The sequence below is a fragment of the Pinus tabuliformis genome, chromosome J (assembly GCF_031772625.1).
Source record: "Pinus tabuliformis cultivar Carrire ecotype Pingquan chromosome J, CPIR1, whole genome shotgun sequence".
Taxonomy (NCBI): domain Eukaryota; kingdom Viridiplantae; phylum Streptophyta; class Pinopsida; order Pinales; family Pinaceae; genus Pinus; species Pinus tabuliformis.
The window spans coordinates 1,077,408,381-1,077,421,925 of record NC_142295.1 but is presented as its reverse complement, the minus strand read 5'-3'; the positions used below and the strand labels follow the sequence as shown (position 1 = coordinate 1,077,421,925).

General features: G+C 41.9%; 1 protein-coding gene across 1 annotated transcript; it reads right to left on the bottom strand.

The window, feature by feature from the left end:
- Nucleotides 1-294: 294 nt before the first annotated feature.
- On the bottom strand, nt 295-6,911 carry LOC149230687 (uncharacterized). The gene is made up of 3 exons (XM_089381386.1): nt 6,625-6,911; nt 1,486-5,654; nt 295-1,244 (listed from the first exon to the last, which is right to left on the bottom strand). Exons 1-3 carry the CDS (start codon nt 6,909-6,911, stop codon nt 295-297), a joined length of 5,406 nt encoding a protein of 1,801 aa, XP_089237512.1.
- Nucleotides 6,912-13,545: the final 6,634 nt, after the last annotated feature.

The following is a 13,545-nucleotide window of genomic DNA, read 5'->3' as shown; positions in this document are numbered from 1 at the left end:
CAGATGTGCAAGATATGTGGAGGAACCAACATGTGCTCCACCAATTGTCATTGACAAACATCGATATATGTGGTGTGTTTTTTTTTTAACAAAGTCGTCTACTTGTGTATTATAAAACTGCAGTTCAGAAATCTATTACAAAAGAGGGGAGGTTCCGAGAGCTGAGATTCAAAATTGGGTGCGCAGACCCATAGTCCTCAAAGCTTCTCTTGATTACACTTAAAGCTAAAAACCAACGGCTATATTGTCTGACAAACGATCCTCCTAGCCAGCTAAATTTGCAGTGCATAAGTATTATGGAGAGTGCTGTGTGACCGAGTCATCCGGGAGGGGTTCCCTCCTGGTTACTTTAGTTGAGGCTTCTGCTTGCTGACTTTCAGTGATGGTGCGGAGATGATCTATTACAGCTTCCATATGGATGCAGCGGTCCTTTATATCTTCGATCTCCTTCTTTCTCTTCTCCAGCTTTTTGCGCTTGGAGTTTCTGTCAGCGTGGTAATCCTCGGTCAGCTCTTTCACTTGCTTCTTCAGGGCGTTGATCATGACTACATGTGCTTTGCACATATGACACTCCCTGTTATTAAAAATGTTGTCCATAGGGTTCCTGGGCTGCTGCTGATTGGCAGGTTGGTTGTTCTGTTCCGCCATGATGTTTGGAGCAATTTCTACCTTGTCACGAGGAAATGCAGGAGATATGGGAGGCGTAAACTTTGTATTGCCTAGCTGCTTAGTTGGAGCAAAATGGAACGGAGAGCTCTGATGATGATTGAGGGCGCTGCTGAGAACACAAACCCGAGTATTAGCACTGATAAAAACACAGAAATGAGGAGATTTGTTTACCCTGATCAGAAGGATGTCGACTGAGTTCCAACACGGATAGTTCTTCTTCAATCGTTGCTTGGTGTTTGAGCGAGAAATGTGAGCAGAGAGTGTCCGATGATTGCTGCCAGCTGAGAGGGGCTCGGAGGTTCTTTTAGCTCCAGAACTAGTCTTGCAGCCTTGAAGGAGGCCATCTGGTCGCTGTCCCCGACACCAAAGAGTTCTTCGCCTCTGTCTGAGATTACAATGGGTTGGGGAGGCACTGAGAGGCTTGCTGAGATTTATAAAGGCGAAGCAGGCTTGCTCACGCTCGTGCCAAGGGGTGATGAATCTGGTCTTGGCTGTCGTGAGTTCCTCTGAGGTGATATTTCCCCGTCCTTGAGATCTGAAGGCAGCATGGGCGTGATCATGCCCTCTGATATTTCCTGAGGTGTGCAATGATGAGACCCTGTTTATTCCTGCGTTTCTCAATTCCTGAGGCCGATACCTTGTCCTATTTCCCCAGCTTCGGCAGTCGAGAGGGATTTGGATTACAGAGGATCTCGTTTGCGCAGGCCAACAGTCTTGTAGAGTATACCTGAGGTGACTTCTGGTCTGTTGCATAGGGATTGGAGGTTGACTAAGGGATATCTTTGTCATAGATTTCATTGTTCTCCTTAACCTTACCCGTGGGTCTTCTCGTGGCCTTATTGGCCAGCTCATCTGCTGCCGAATTGAAGTTTCTGAGGACGTGCTTGTAGTTAACTTTGTTCATGCCCCTGGTTTGATCCATTATCCTTTCTTTTATTCTGTTCAAGGCAAATTGATTGAAGTTTTTCCCAGTATTCATGGCTGCTATGAGAATTGCAGAGTCCCCTAACACTAGGAGGTCGTGAATGCCCAACTTCAAGGCAATGGAGGTCCCCAATAGGAGGCTGTATGCTTCGGCTTTATTGTTCGACATAGTGCCCAAACTCCATTCATAGGTAACTATCGTTCTCCCTTGAGGGTCCCTGATAACTCCCCCTGCTCCAGCTCTGCCTGGATTGTTTTTTGAAGCCCCGTCAAAGTGGAGCGTAAACCTCTTTTGTTTTTGAATCCATCTATTGACTTCCTCTTTTGTCCCTCTGAGTTTCCATTCCTTCTGCCCTGTTCCTTTTATTGGCTTGCTTTTTGTTTTTATCTTGTAGTTGAATCTTCGGACCCATTCCTTCGCCTTCTCATCTGTGTAGTCCGGGTCAGCATGTTGGATCCCATTAGCTTCTATAGTTTCTGTTATGAGCGCAATTGTTTTTACCAGGATACTTGAAACACTGGGTTTTTTGTCTTTGAATATACTTTCATTCCTAGCTAACCATATTTGCCAGCAGAGATTAGAAGGGATGCTGGTCCATAATCTCTTGGCGAGGGTCATGTTCTTGTTTGCATAAGGGAAGAGTTTCCCCCAGCCTTTCTGAATGAGAGAGACCTGATTGGGTAGATCCCCTGTCTCAAGGGGGCTGATTATGAGTTTCCAGCAGGACGAAGCTATTGGGCACTCTATGAAGAGATGGTTGATGTTTTCTTCCGCCTTCCTGCACATAAAACAGATTGAAGGCCCCTGAATACCCTTTTTTCTCAGATTTTCTGCTGTTAGGATTTTGCCATGGAGCAAGGTCCAATTAAAAAGTTTGATCTTCGGAAGGCTTTCGATTTTCCAAGCTGCCTTGTAAGATTGCCAATTGTTGGGTGCTGCTTGATTTTGTAGCGCCTTGTAACCTTCCTTGACTGTATAATTACCTCCAGTTGGATCCCATATGTAACTATCCTCTTTCGCTCTGCTTGAAGGGGCTGCTCCTGCCAGTGAAAGCTTAAGGTCGTTCCAAAGGTCATCTAATTCTTCAGGGAGGTGCATAATTTTCCATCCTTTCCAGCTGTTTTGTTCCCAAAGTGAGATGTCAAAGAGGGTTTTAAGGTTTGCTTCATACATCCACTGCTGTAGCGGCCTCAGATTGATGGACTTTTCCTTGGCTTCCAAACCCATTATTCTATCCCTCCATATGCTGATATGTTTCCCATTACCAGGGACTTTGGAGATGTGAGACTTGAGGAGAGGCAAGGTTTTTTTGATCAATTTCCAAACAGGGGTGCATTGCCTTTCGGTGATTACATCAGAGAGAATGTTGCTATTGCTCCCACTCAGATATTTCTTTTTGAGAACCTCTGCCCACCAGGATCCCTTCTCAATTAAGATTCTCCAGATTAGTTTAAATCCCATTGCCAAGTTTTCCAAGCTGGGAATTCTAATTCCTAGTCCACCTTTTTCTATGGGAAGGATGACCTTTTCCCATTTTACTAGACTGAATTTTTTCGTTTCTTGCTTTCCTCCCTTCCAGAGGAAGCTTCGAAGGATCAGCTCCATATGCTTGTGAATGCTTGATGGGGCGAGGGTTATGGCAAATTGGTAGATAGGGAGGGCTGAAAGGATTGATTTGATAAGGATTGTTCTACCCGCCAGATTGAGCCAATGCATCCCCCAACCCTGAAGTTTCCCTCTCAGCTTCTCAATTAGTTTGACCCAAACTTCGCTTTTGATTGTCTCTTTGGCCAAAGGCAGTCCTAAATACATAAAGTGTGACCAGCTTGATTGAGCTGGGATTTCCATAATTATAGAGATCCTTTGAGTTATGTATCTAGGAACGTTCCAGGTATATATCTTGCATTTGTTGTTGTTTAATTTGCCCCCCGAGGCTTGAAGGAAGAGATCAAGGATGGCCTTGAATCTCCTGGCCGTAAGGCTTGAAGCACCGCCTATTAGCAGAGTGTCATCTGCAAATAGGGAATGATTGATCCCTTTAGCTCCTCGGATGATGTCCACTCCTGTTATTTCCTTTAACCTTCGCTTATTTTCCAAGTGCAAGCTTAATGTTTCTGCCATGATAATATAGAGGAAGGGGGAGAGAGGGCAGCCTTGCCTCAAGCCTCTAGTGCTCTTGAAGGCTCTGCATGGCCTACCATTGATTAAAGGGGCTGTCCAATTTTGGGAGACACATTCCATAACCCTGTTAATGAAATGCTCTGAAATCCCGAATTTTGCAAGCACAGTCCTCAAGAATGTGTGGTTTACCCTGTCAAAGGCGTTCACCATATCCAGCTTGATTATCATGCCTTTCTCATTTCTAGCTATACTGCTGTGTATCGCCTCTTGAACCAGAATTACATTATCAGTTATGTGTCTCTTGGGGAGAAATCCTCCTTGGTTATCCGAGATGACTGAGGGAAGGATTTTTTTCAGCCTATTGGCCAGAATCTTTGAGATGATTTTATATGAGACATTGCATAATGAAATAGGTCTGAACCTGTCAAAGGATTGAGGGTTGGGCTCTTTTGGGATTAGAGCAAGGAGCGAGGATTTGACACTGCTGCCCATTTTGCTTTTTGAGTGGAAATTTCTCACCATTCTAAGGAAGTCTTTCTTGATGATATCCCAGTGAGTTTTGTAGAAGCTCACCGTAAAGCCATCCGGCCCGGGAGCCTTATCAAGAGGCATGCTATTGATTGACCACTCAACCTCCTCTATGGATATTTCTTTGTCCAATTCGCTGTTTTGGGCTTCTGTAACCCTCCTCTCAATGATGTTGGTGAAATCTGTGTTTTCCTGATAATGAGGGTCAGCTGTGAGCAGAGATTGAAAGTGGTTTGAAGCTGCCTCCTTAATTTCCTCTTTCTCCGTTATCTCTTTCCCTTCAAACATTATCTTGTCTATGTCATTCCCAGCTCTCCTAACTTTGAGACAGTTGTGAAAGAACGAGGTGTTTTTATCCCCAGAATTGAGCCAGAGGCATCTTGAATTTTGCCTTAGCTCTTCCTCTTCTTTACGGTGCTGGATGTACAATGCTTTGTACATCTCCCCTTCTTTCTTTTGGTCTTCTTCCGTTTCTTGGACTGCCTCTTTTTCCAGATTCCATTGCTCCAAATTTCTTTGCAATTCGTTTTTTTCCATCCTTTCCTCCTTCGCGTGGTTCCTTGCCCAATTTTTTATGGCAATCCTTAGTAATTTGATCTTCGATTCCCAAACGAAGTGTGGGGAGCCTGTTATCTCTGACCTCCAGATTTCTTTTATCATGGCTTTGAAGTCCTCGCTGGCGTCCCAGACTTTATTGTATTTGAATGGTAGCGGACCCAAATCTTCCTCTTTGTCTAGGTACAGCGCCACGGGTTTGTGATCAGAAATGAATCCCTGAATGATTGTGCTGCGAATCCTTTGAAAGTTGGCAGCTGCTCGCTCCTGAACGAGAATTCTATCAAGTCTCTCTTTGATATTGTTCCTGCCTGTCCTTTTATTTGACCATGTATAACGACCATTTTGGGGAGGAATGTCTAAAAACTTGTAAGTTTGAATGATGTCCTCCAGTTTTTCTCTGAATGGGTCAATGTAAAACTTCCCTCCTAGTTTTTCCTCTGCATTCCTTATTAAGTTCATGTCTCCTCCTAGAAAGATCTTCCTCTCTTGGGTAGTCTCGATATCTGCTGTCAAAGATTCCCAGCAAGTAGCTTTGTCTCTGAAGTGAGGTGGCGCATACACGTTATAGATTGTGTATTCCTCCTTCAGATCTGAGCTTTGCATATCAATTCTAATCCACCATCTGTTTTGTTTGTTGCTTGTGAGATTCCAGTTGCTTTTTTTCCATATTACTCCTATGCCTCCTGAGGCTCCTATGGCGCTCGTGGCTATTCCTTCATACTTTCTGTTTTTTGTCATGCTATTTTGGAATTCTTGGTCACTGATTTTGGTCTCCTGGAGTAGGAGGAAGTCTGGTTGTTCTGCTTTGATAAGGTCTCGGACTGCATTTGTTTTCAGGGAGGAGCCCATCCCCCTACAGTTCCAAGAGACCAAAATCATCATTTACCTGATTTGTTGTGAGTCCCGCTTTTCTCCTTCATCTTCTCGCCGCTTCCTTTGTTCTTGTCCAGGTAGGTGTCTATTGGTTGCTGAGTCCCTGTGGTCATTTCTTTGGCTGCATTCTCATCTCTTATTTCCTTGTTCGATTTTCTTCCTACTTTCCTCGGTGGATCCGTGGCTGCAATGTTTTCCTTTGTTTTATTTCTTGTTAGGATCCTTTCCACTGTTTGAGGAGGGGAAGCCTGGAGGGGGGAAGAGGGAGAGATTCTGGGGCCCTTGGGGGATGGAGGGGGAGATGAGGGTTCCTCTGAAGCTAAGGTTTCAAAGGGATTGGAGGATGAGGGGATGGGGTGGCTCGAGTTTGAAGGATAGGTGGAGAGGGTAGGGGTTTCAGAGGGGGGCACAGCTGATTCGGGGGAGGGTTTGACTTCTTTTTTTTCCTGACTATTTCCCATGCTTCCTCAGGGGATTCATTATTGTTATTATCTTCTGATCTAGATTTAGAGCACCTATTAGCAAAATGACCGTACTCATGACATACCTTACACTTGAAGGGGAGCTGCTCATAATCCACCTGCTGAATGTGCGTCCACTGATCCACTCTGAGCTTGATTGCCTCTGGTAACCCTTTGCCCAAATCTACTTCAACACAGATCCTTGCGCATGCATGCATATTCTCCTTTGGCTCCGATCTATCCACATATTTCCCTATTGCGTTTCCGATTGCTCGGACGGATTCATCAGCCCAGCAGTGAAGCGGAAGATGCGGGAGGCGAACCCAGACAGGGACTGCGTTGGGAACGTCCATTTCTGGGTCGAAGTCAGGGGTCCAGCGGTTGAGATAAAGGCCTCTAGTGTCCATGAAGTATGGTCCATTCCTGAAGATGAGGCTGCGGTCCTCCACTGATTCGAAGAGGAAGGTGAAGAAGCCTCTTCCGCAAAACCTTATTGCGATTTTTCCCTGAACCATAGCATTCCAGTTTCTTTCAACCCAACGTTGAACCGTTCGAGGGGAGGGCCATAACCCCGTGAACTGTCCAACTAGGCCGCGTTCAGCCAAGGCCACAGCGGATCTCCTTGGAAGTGCTGGGGGAAGAGGGACTTCCGGGATTTCGTCGAGCTTCTTGACAAATTTTGAGGCGGAAGGCCGAATCCTTTCTGAGTTATTCTCTGGAACGAGAGTTGCAAAGGCTTTCTCCAGTTCAGCCTGCTCTAGAGAAGGAGGGTCCATCGAGCCAGGGGCGCTCATTGATAGGCGAGAAAAGGGAGGGAGGGCAGGAGGCCCTGTGAAGAGGGGAGCAGCGTTGAGCTGCCCGCGGGTGCAGCGCAGCCAAGCGAAGACTGGGCAGGGGGCCCGAAAGGGAGAGACAGGAGGTCATAGGCGGAGGAGGCCCGCAGCAGGTGCTGCAGCTCAGCAGCAGAGCTGCCAAGCTCGGGCAAGGGAGATCAGGGCCGCGTCCAGGGGCGGGAGGTCGCCATTCGCTTCATCTCGCCAAAAAACATGATATATGTGGTGTGTTAATGAATGGATTGTTCTTGTGATTGTTATTAGAGTTATTATGGTGGGAGTCTTATTATGATGTTCTTATTTCTTGTGATAGATTGTAGCGGCATAAAAAACCATTATGTACATCATTTTTATGTATTTATATGAGCTTTGTTTTTTATAGATGGGCTCACTTTATTTTTTGGTATTTTTTTTTATATCTCAATATGTGTATGTAAAAAATGTATTTTTCAGTCATGCTATTAATGGAACTACATTGTGATTACAATTTAGATGTCTCATTTTGATTACAGTTCAGTTGTGTTTAACAGTTCATTTCAGTTTAGTTGTGTAATTTTCATTACAGTTCAATTTTGTCTAGCTATTGGAAACACTGAGAAGGGTGGGGGAGAATTACTATTTCCTTTTACAAATACTATTTTATCACTTAAGAATACTTTAAAAAGAACCCAAAAATGAATAGAAAAATAAATGTTTTTATTATAAAATAGAAGACTCCAAAAGATGTTACAAAATGAGACCTTAGAATGCCTTCAATACCTCTTCACATTTCCAACTTCTAGTAACATTCATTCATTCATTATCCATGAGTAGCACATGCAATATTTATACAAGTCTCTAATAAAAGTCTAATGAGATCGAATTCTTAAAGAAGCCCCTTCAATAACAAATTATGTGAGATACCCTTGGTTACAAGCCAACCAAGATAGCTTATAGATCAATCATGATTTTCCCTTTATACATGGTTAAATGAAAAATGCAATTTTGATATCTTTCATTTTTCCAATCCACGGATCCAACCTGAAGGTACAAAATTGTATAAATATCCAAACAAACAATTCAATTGTTGTGAATTTCTCCATTATCAACAGCTACAACCACAAGATCAGGTGATTTGAATTGAAGCATGTTCTGACATACATGACAACAACAACAACTAAGCCTACAAATAGTGAAAATAATATGAACAACCTGCAAATCAATGAATTTAACTTGATAATCATGCAAAAATATAATCTGCATTCAAGCATAACTAATAAAATGTAACCAATATTTTTTAAGGAAATAATTTAAGGAGTGAGTGTAATGTTGCATGGGCCCACAAAATTGCATGTAATCAAACTTTAAATTATTATGATGGAAAATCTCCCCTGACCACGTTAGCAATGAACAGTTGGTGCCAAATGGCAAGCAACCGTTGCGGTAACACTTGACTATGTACAACGGAAACAGAGCCCTTGACAATGAGAGCAACGAACAGTCAATGGAAAATGGGATGTAACCGTTGTGGCAACACTTGACTGGGCACTGTCATCGCAATATATAACGCCACGTTTTATTATTATTGGACTCATTACCTCAACTCTTCCATTGCGTTGTTCTCCCACATTCAAACTGTTGCAGAGAAAAAACACAGCCATAGCCACTCTAAACTCTGAATAAAGATGGGAGGCTCAAGAGTTCGCAGAGAAGGTAGTGAAGAATTGCTAGACAAATTTCCACATGTTAAACCATTTTTTGAATAGGCCAGCTAGAGAGAGTATATTCTTAGGTTTCAGGGTTATGATGACAACATAGCTCTAGAATTTTCCATGCATTACAAGGAGGGTAGATCTAAGGTAGCAAGGATAGTGGTGCATGCAACAGAAGAAGAATTGTGGAAGTGATAGGGTTACCCCAGATGGGAGAATAGTGGTTTGCACCTCGAAAACCCCAACTTGATGTTGTGCAGCAATTCCTTGAGGCAGGTGAACAACTAGAAAAGATAAGCACATGATTTGACAGGAGGGAATTACCACAACCCTGGAAATATGTTGCATTCCTTGTCCAGATATTTTTCATGTGCGAAGGAAGGTATGTCATTATTTATTACTAGCACATATGGTTGTCAGACCACTTGCGTCATGGCAGGTTTGTTAACATGCCTTTATTTCTTGCAAAAACCCTAGAGCATATGGTCCGATTTGTGCAGAAATAAAAGAGGCCATTCGAAATCTTGTCCCATAATTGCCTCATTAAACTTTTGGTGGATGTTACACTATAAAGGGAAGGGAGAACTTGGGATGAACTAGTTGGAAGGCCATTGCATGCTAAAGTTGCTACCTCGCCAGAGGATGCCCTGGCAGCTGCAACTCCGCCCCATGACCTCCTAGTTGCAACTATGCTCCATGACCCCCCAGCTACATCTCCTCCGCCCCATGAGCTCCCAGCTGCAACTCCACCCCATGACCGCCCAACTGTAGAAATTCCCACAAAACCTTTCCATATGGAAACTGCGCTGCCTAGTGTTCAAACTAGGGTTGCTAAGGATTATGTTTCTAAATCCACATAGAAAGGAGATGAACAAGATGATGATGATGAAGTAGAAATATTTGGAAGTAAACCTACCACCAAAAGAAACAACATAAGAGAAAGAGAAATAGAAAGAGCATCCATAGGACGTATTTATGGAAGAAGCAGTCATGGAGCAAGGATGCATGAAACAAGGATTCATGGAACAAGGATTAGGCCACCTTGCTGACACAAAAGAACAAGTTGATAAGGTTCCCTCTCCTGGTTCTGACTATGAGTACATATGAGGAGTAGCTGAATAGTATGGAATAGAGGGCCTTGCCTCAATTTCAATTTTGTATGGGGATGATATGTAGGATGAACCAACTGCACCACTAGAATTTTCCTCCAATAATGAGCAGGGCCAACCAACTGCACCACCAAAATTGTCCTCCAAAAATGAGGAGGACCAACCAACTGCACCACCAGAATTGTCCTCCAAAAATGAGGAGGACCAACCAATTGCACCACAAGAATTGTATGGGGATGATGAGGAGGACCAACCAATTGCACCACCAGAATTGACAAAGAAGCACGTTGGAATAATAAGTACCCCTACAAATATTCCTTTGTATATTTCATTGTTAAGGAAGAATAAGATTCTCCAAATGAAAAATAGAGAGCTACAAATCAAATTTAAAACCCTAACATATGAGCTGAGACAAAAATAAACTTTTGATAGATTAAATTGCTTGGCCCAAGTTGCAGAGTCCCTACCCATTGGTGTCATAGATATACCTTCTCCAAGGGTCCAAGAGAATATACCCCTTGGAAAAAAACAGATTGTTGACATTGTTGTGCAAACAGAGGACCAGAAGCCAAAGATGAAATTGACCAAAAGCATAGCTGTGAAAACAGAGGAACATGAATCACAGATGAAACTAACAAAAGAAATGGCTATACAAACAGAGGAATAGGAACTAGAGATGAAACTAACAGAGGATCAGGAACCAAAGATCAAACTGACCAAAGAAGTTGTTGTGCAAACAGAGGATGAGGAAGCAAAGGATAAATTAGTCCTGTGTATACCCTCTTATAAGGGAAAACTAATACCTTTCCATTTGCATGAAAACTTAATTCATGACCTTTGCAAGAAATGTGAACAATATATAAACAAAGTTGAAGGAAAACATAAAAACACAGTGGTTGAGTTGCAAAGAAAGGTGAACAAGATGGAGAATGATAAGAAACAACTCGGACAAATAATGGACGGTGTGCTTAGTTGCAGGGCTCCTTCAACCAATTACAATGTGTACTTGACAGAAATATTGTTGATGTTTAAAAAGAATGTTATCATCAACAATAAGCCTTTCTAGGTTGGATACAAACATGGTTTTATAGAATCATATAGGGCCTACACGAATCTAGAAAAATACTTGATCTGTGAACTATACCAACATAATTTTTTGGTATCTCTTAACAAAAAATGGAATCCCAACCCTGATTTAGGGGATTTCCAGTTGAGAGCCTTTGTATCATATTTGAGAAATCGGGCCACATGGGTGGAAGCTCTTAAAAATTTTAAACGTAATCCCAAGAGCATTCAGCGGGTTAGAGGAGAATATGAAATACCTATAGAGGTGATAAAGAAAAACAACAATTAGCCAATTCATGAGAGGTAGCATAGTATATCGTCAAGAATACACAACTAACCATTGCATATTGCATAGCCCATATTCAAATATTGGAGACTGTCGCACAAGAAGGATGTAAAGCAAGGTGGGATGCCTCAGGAAAACAAACCTGAAATAAAGATCCATTTAACTACCTAAACTTAAAGATAACCTTAACAAGGGTTGCTCAGTATATTATTTCCATGGAACAATATGGGGATAACTGCATCCACCTTAGGTTTCGCTATCCAATGATCTGGCTGCCAACAAGGATATTAAAAAGTCATATACCTTGAAAAAAAAGAGAGTTTGAATGTTGAAATGAAATTATGGAAACGAGAGGGTATTTTCCTCCTGGTGAAGTAGGACACAATCATTATTGTATCAACAATATTAATGAAAATACCCCTTCATTCTCAGATTCAGATTGACCCTTGTGTTCTTGCTGATATTCACTTCCTCGCTATAATTGATGTTGTAATATACATATAATATTTGATGTCGTAATATTTATGATTATCCAATAATATATCACCATTAGCATTGAGCAGTTATAAAAAAACTGGTAAAATTGTGTTCTATATGTTTAGTTACAATTTCGTTGCATTTTCTCTACAATTTTTGTTACATTTTTGTTGTTTATTCCAATTTATATATCAGATTGATGTTTATACACTAATTTATGCAAGCATAATTCAAGTATGGAAAACCCCATGAAAGATATCTTCCATAACATACAAAATAATCGATGTATTGAAAGACGAGTGTAAATGTGGAGTTATTTACTGACCTTAAATGAAAATTCAGACAAATTAGACAAATCATCAAACATATCCTAACCACTTATCAAACATACATGAACATATTCAACAAAAATATAATACATGTAATACACTAATAAATATTAAAATCAAATTGAAAACAAATGCATCACAACAAACCTGGAAAGCCATGCATTGTTGGAGTGAGGGCGACCTCGCTTGTTGAGTTGTTCAAACTCAAATGGTTCATCTTCATCTGCAATGATATTCAAGTCAATTTCCAATCTTGCATTTTATTTGCTTGTTTTTCTTCTCTTTTTGGGGCTCAGGAAACTCTTCTTCCTCTTCAAAGATGTCTCAAAAGCACCCAACCCACACGTGAATTCATAATCCATAATATGAATATTGTTGACGTCATCCAACATTTAAAAAAAGAGAGGAATCAACTATTCAATCTTGGTCAAAGTAGCAGGAGGAATTTTTCGAACTAGGTCTATGTAGCCAAATAACTCCTCTTTGGCCAACTCAAGTCCTTCAACATTTACATCAACATTGTGACTATCCATGGAAAATGTGTTTGCATCTTCACCAAGATCCGATATTACCTCTATATTTATCTTAGTAGGATCATTGTATGAATCTGTTGTGCTTTTGATGATTTAGTAATTAGTTTGAAGCCATTGAACGAGAAGACAACCAACCCACCTTTATGGCATGCTTGCAAATGTTTCCATGAATAGACCATGGGAAATCATGTTAGGATATTCCGACACATAGGATATAGTTAAGTTCAACTTGGTCTAGTATAGAGTTAGGTTAGAGTTAGGTAAAGTGTGTTTCTTTACCGTTGTACATTTTGTAACTTACAATCCGACGGTCACGATATGTAGTGATCCGACGGTTCACTCTCACCTCGGTATTACCGACACTTGATCCGTGGCTTGACACCCGATTGGTCCATGAGTTCTATTTAAAGCGCATGGAGGGTCATTGTTCGGGTAATCCGTGCATGAGAGAAGCTTATGTAAATTTTCATTCTTTGATTAATAAATTGTCTGTACCCACGTTGGGACAGGCCGTGGACTGTTTCCCTCCTTGCACTCTGAGGGTTTTAACCACGTCAAAAATACTGGTGTATTGATTTGAGATCTGGTTGTGAGCGGTGTCCTTTTGGTATTCTTCTGTGGAACTTACCCTGTAAATTCCTACATGGTATCAGAGCTATTTGAGGGCCGCGTCCGTTGGTGATCCAAATCTGAAGCCGGTAGAACTGCATGCGGCTGTCGTTTCCTAGATCTGCTGTTTCTGACTGCTTTCGGGCCGAGAGGACTGCTCTGTTGCATTCGGAGCATCTGTTTCAGTGAGGAACCCCTTTCGTTTCACGCGAAAAGGTTTCCGGTAGCCCTAGCTGCGTCATTTTTCAGATCGGGAGGTATACAGTGTTTTTTTTGCAGTTTACTGTCATTTTCTCTCTGCTTATTTCGGTTTCGGTTTATTTAGCCTTTTTTTTTCCCGGAGCTATACCTTTCATTTCTGCGTATGCTCTTTGCCCTGCGACTCTGTGAGATCTGGGCAAATCAGAAACAGAAAGAAAGGATTTTTCTCATGCGTATGCTCTTTTCCCTGCACCTTAGTGTGATCTCGGAAAATCAG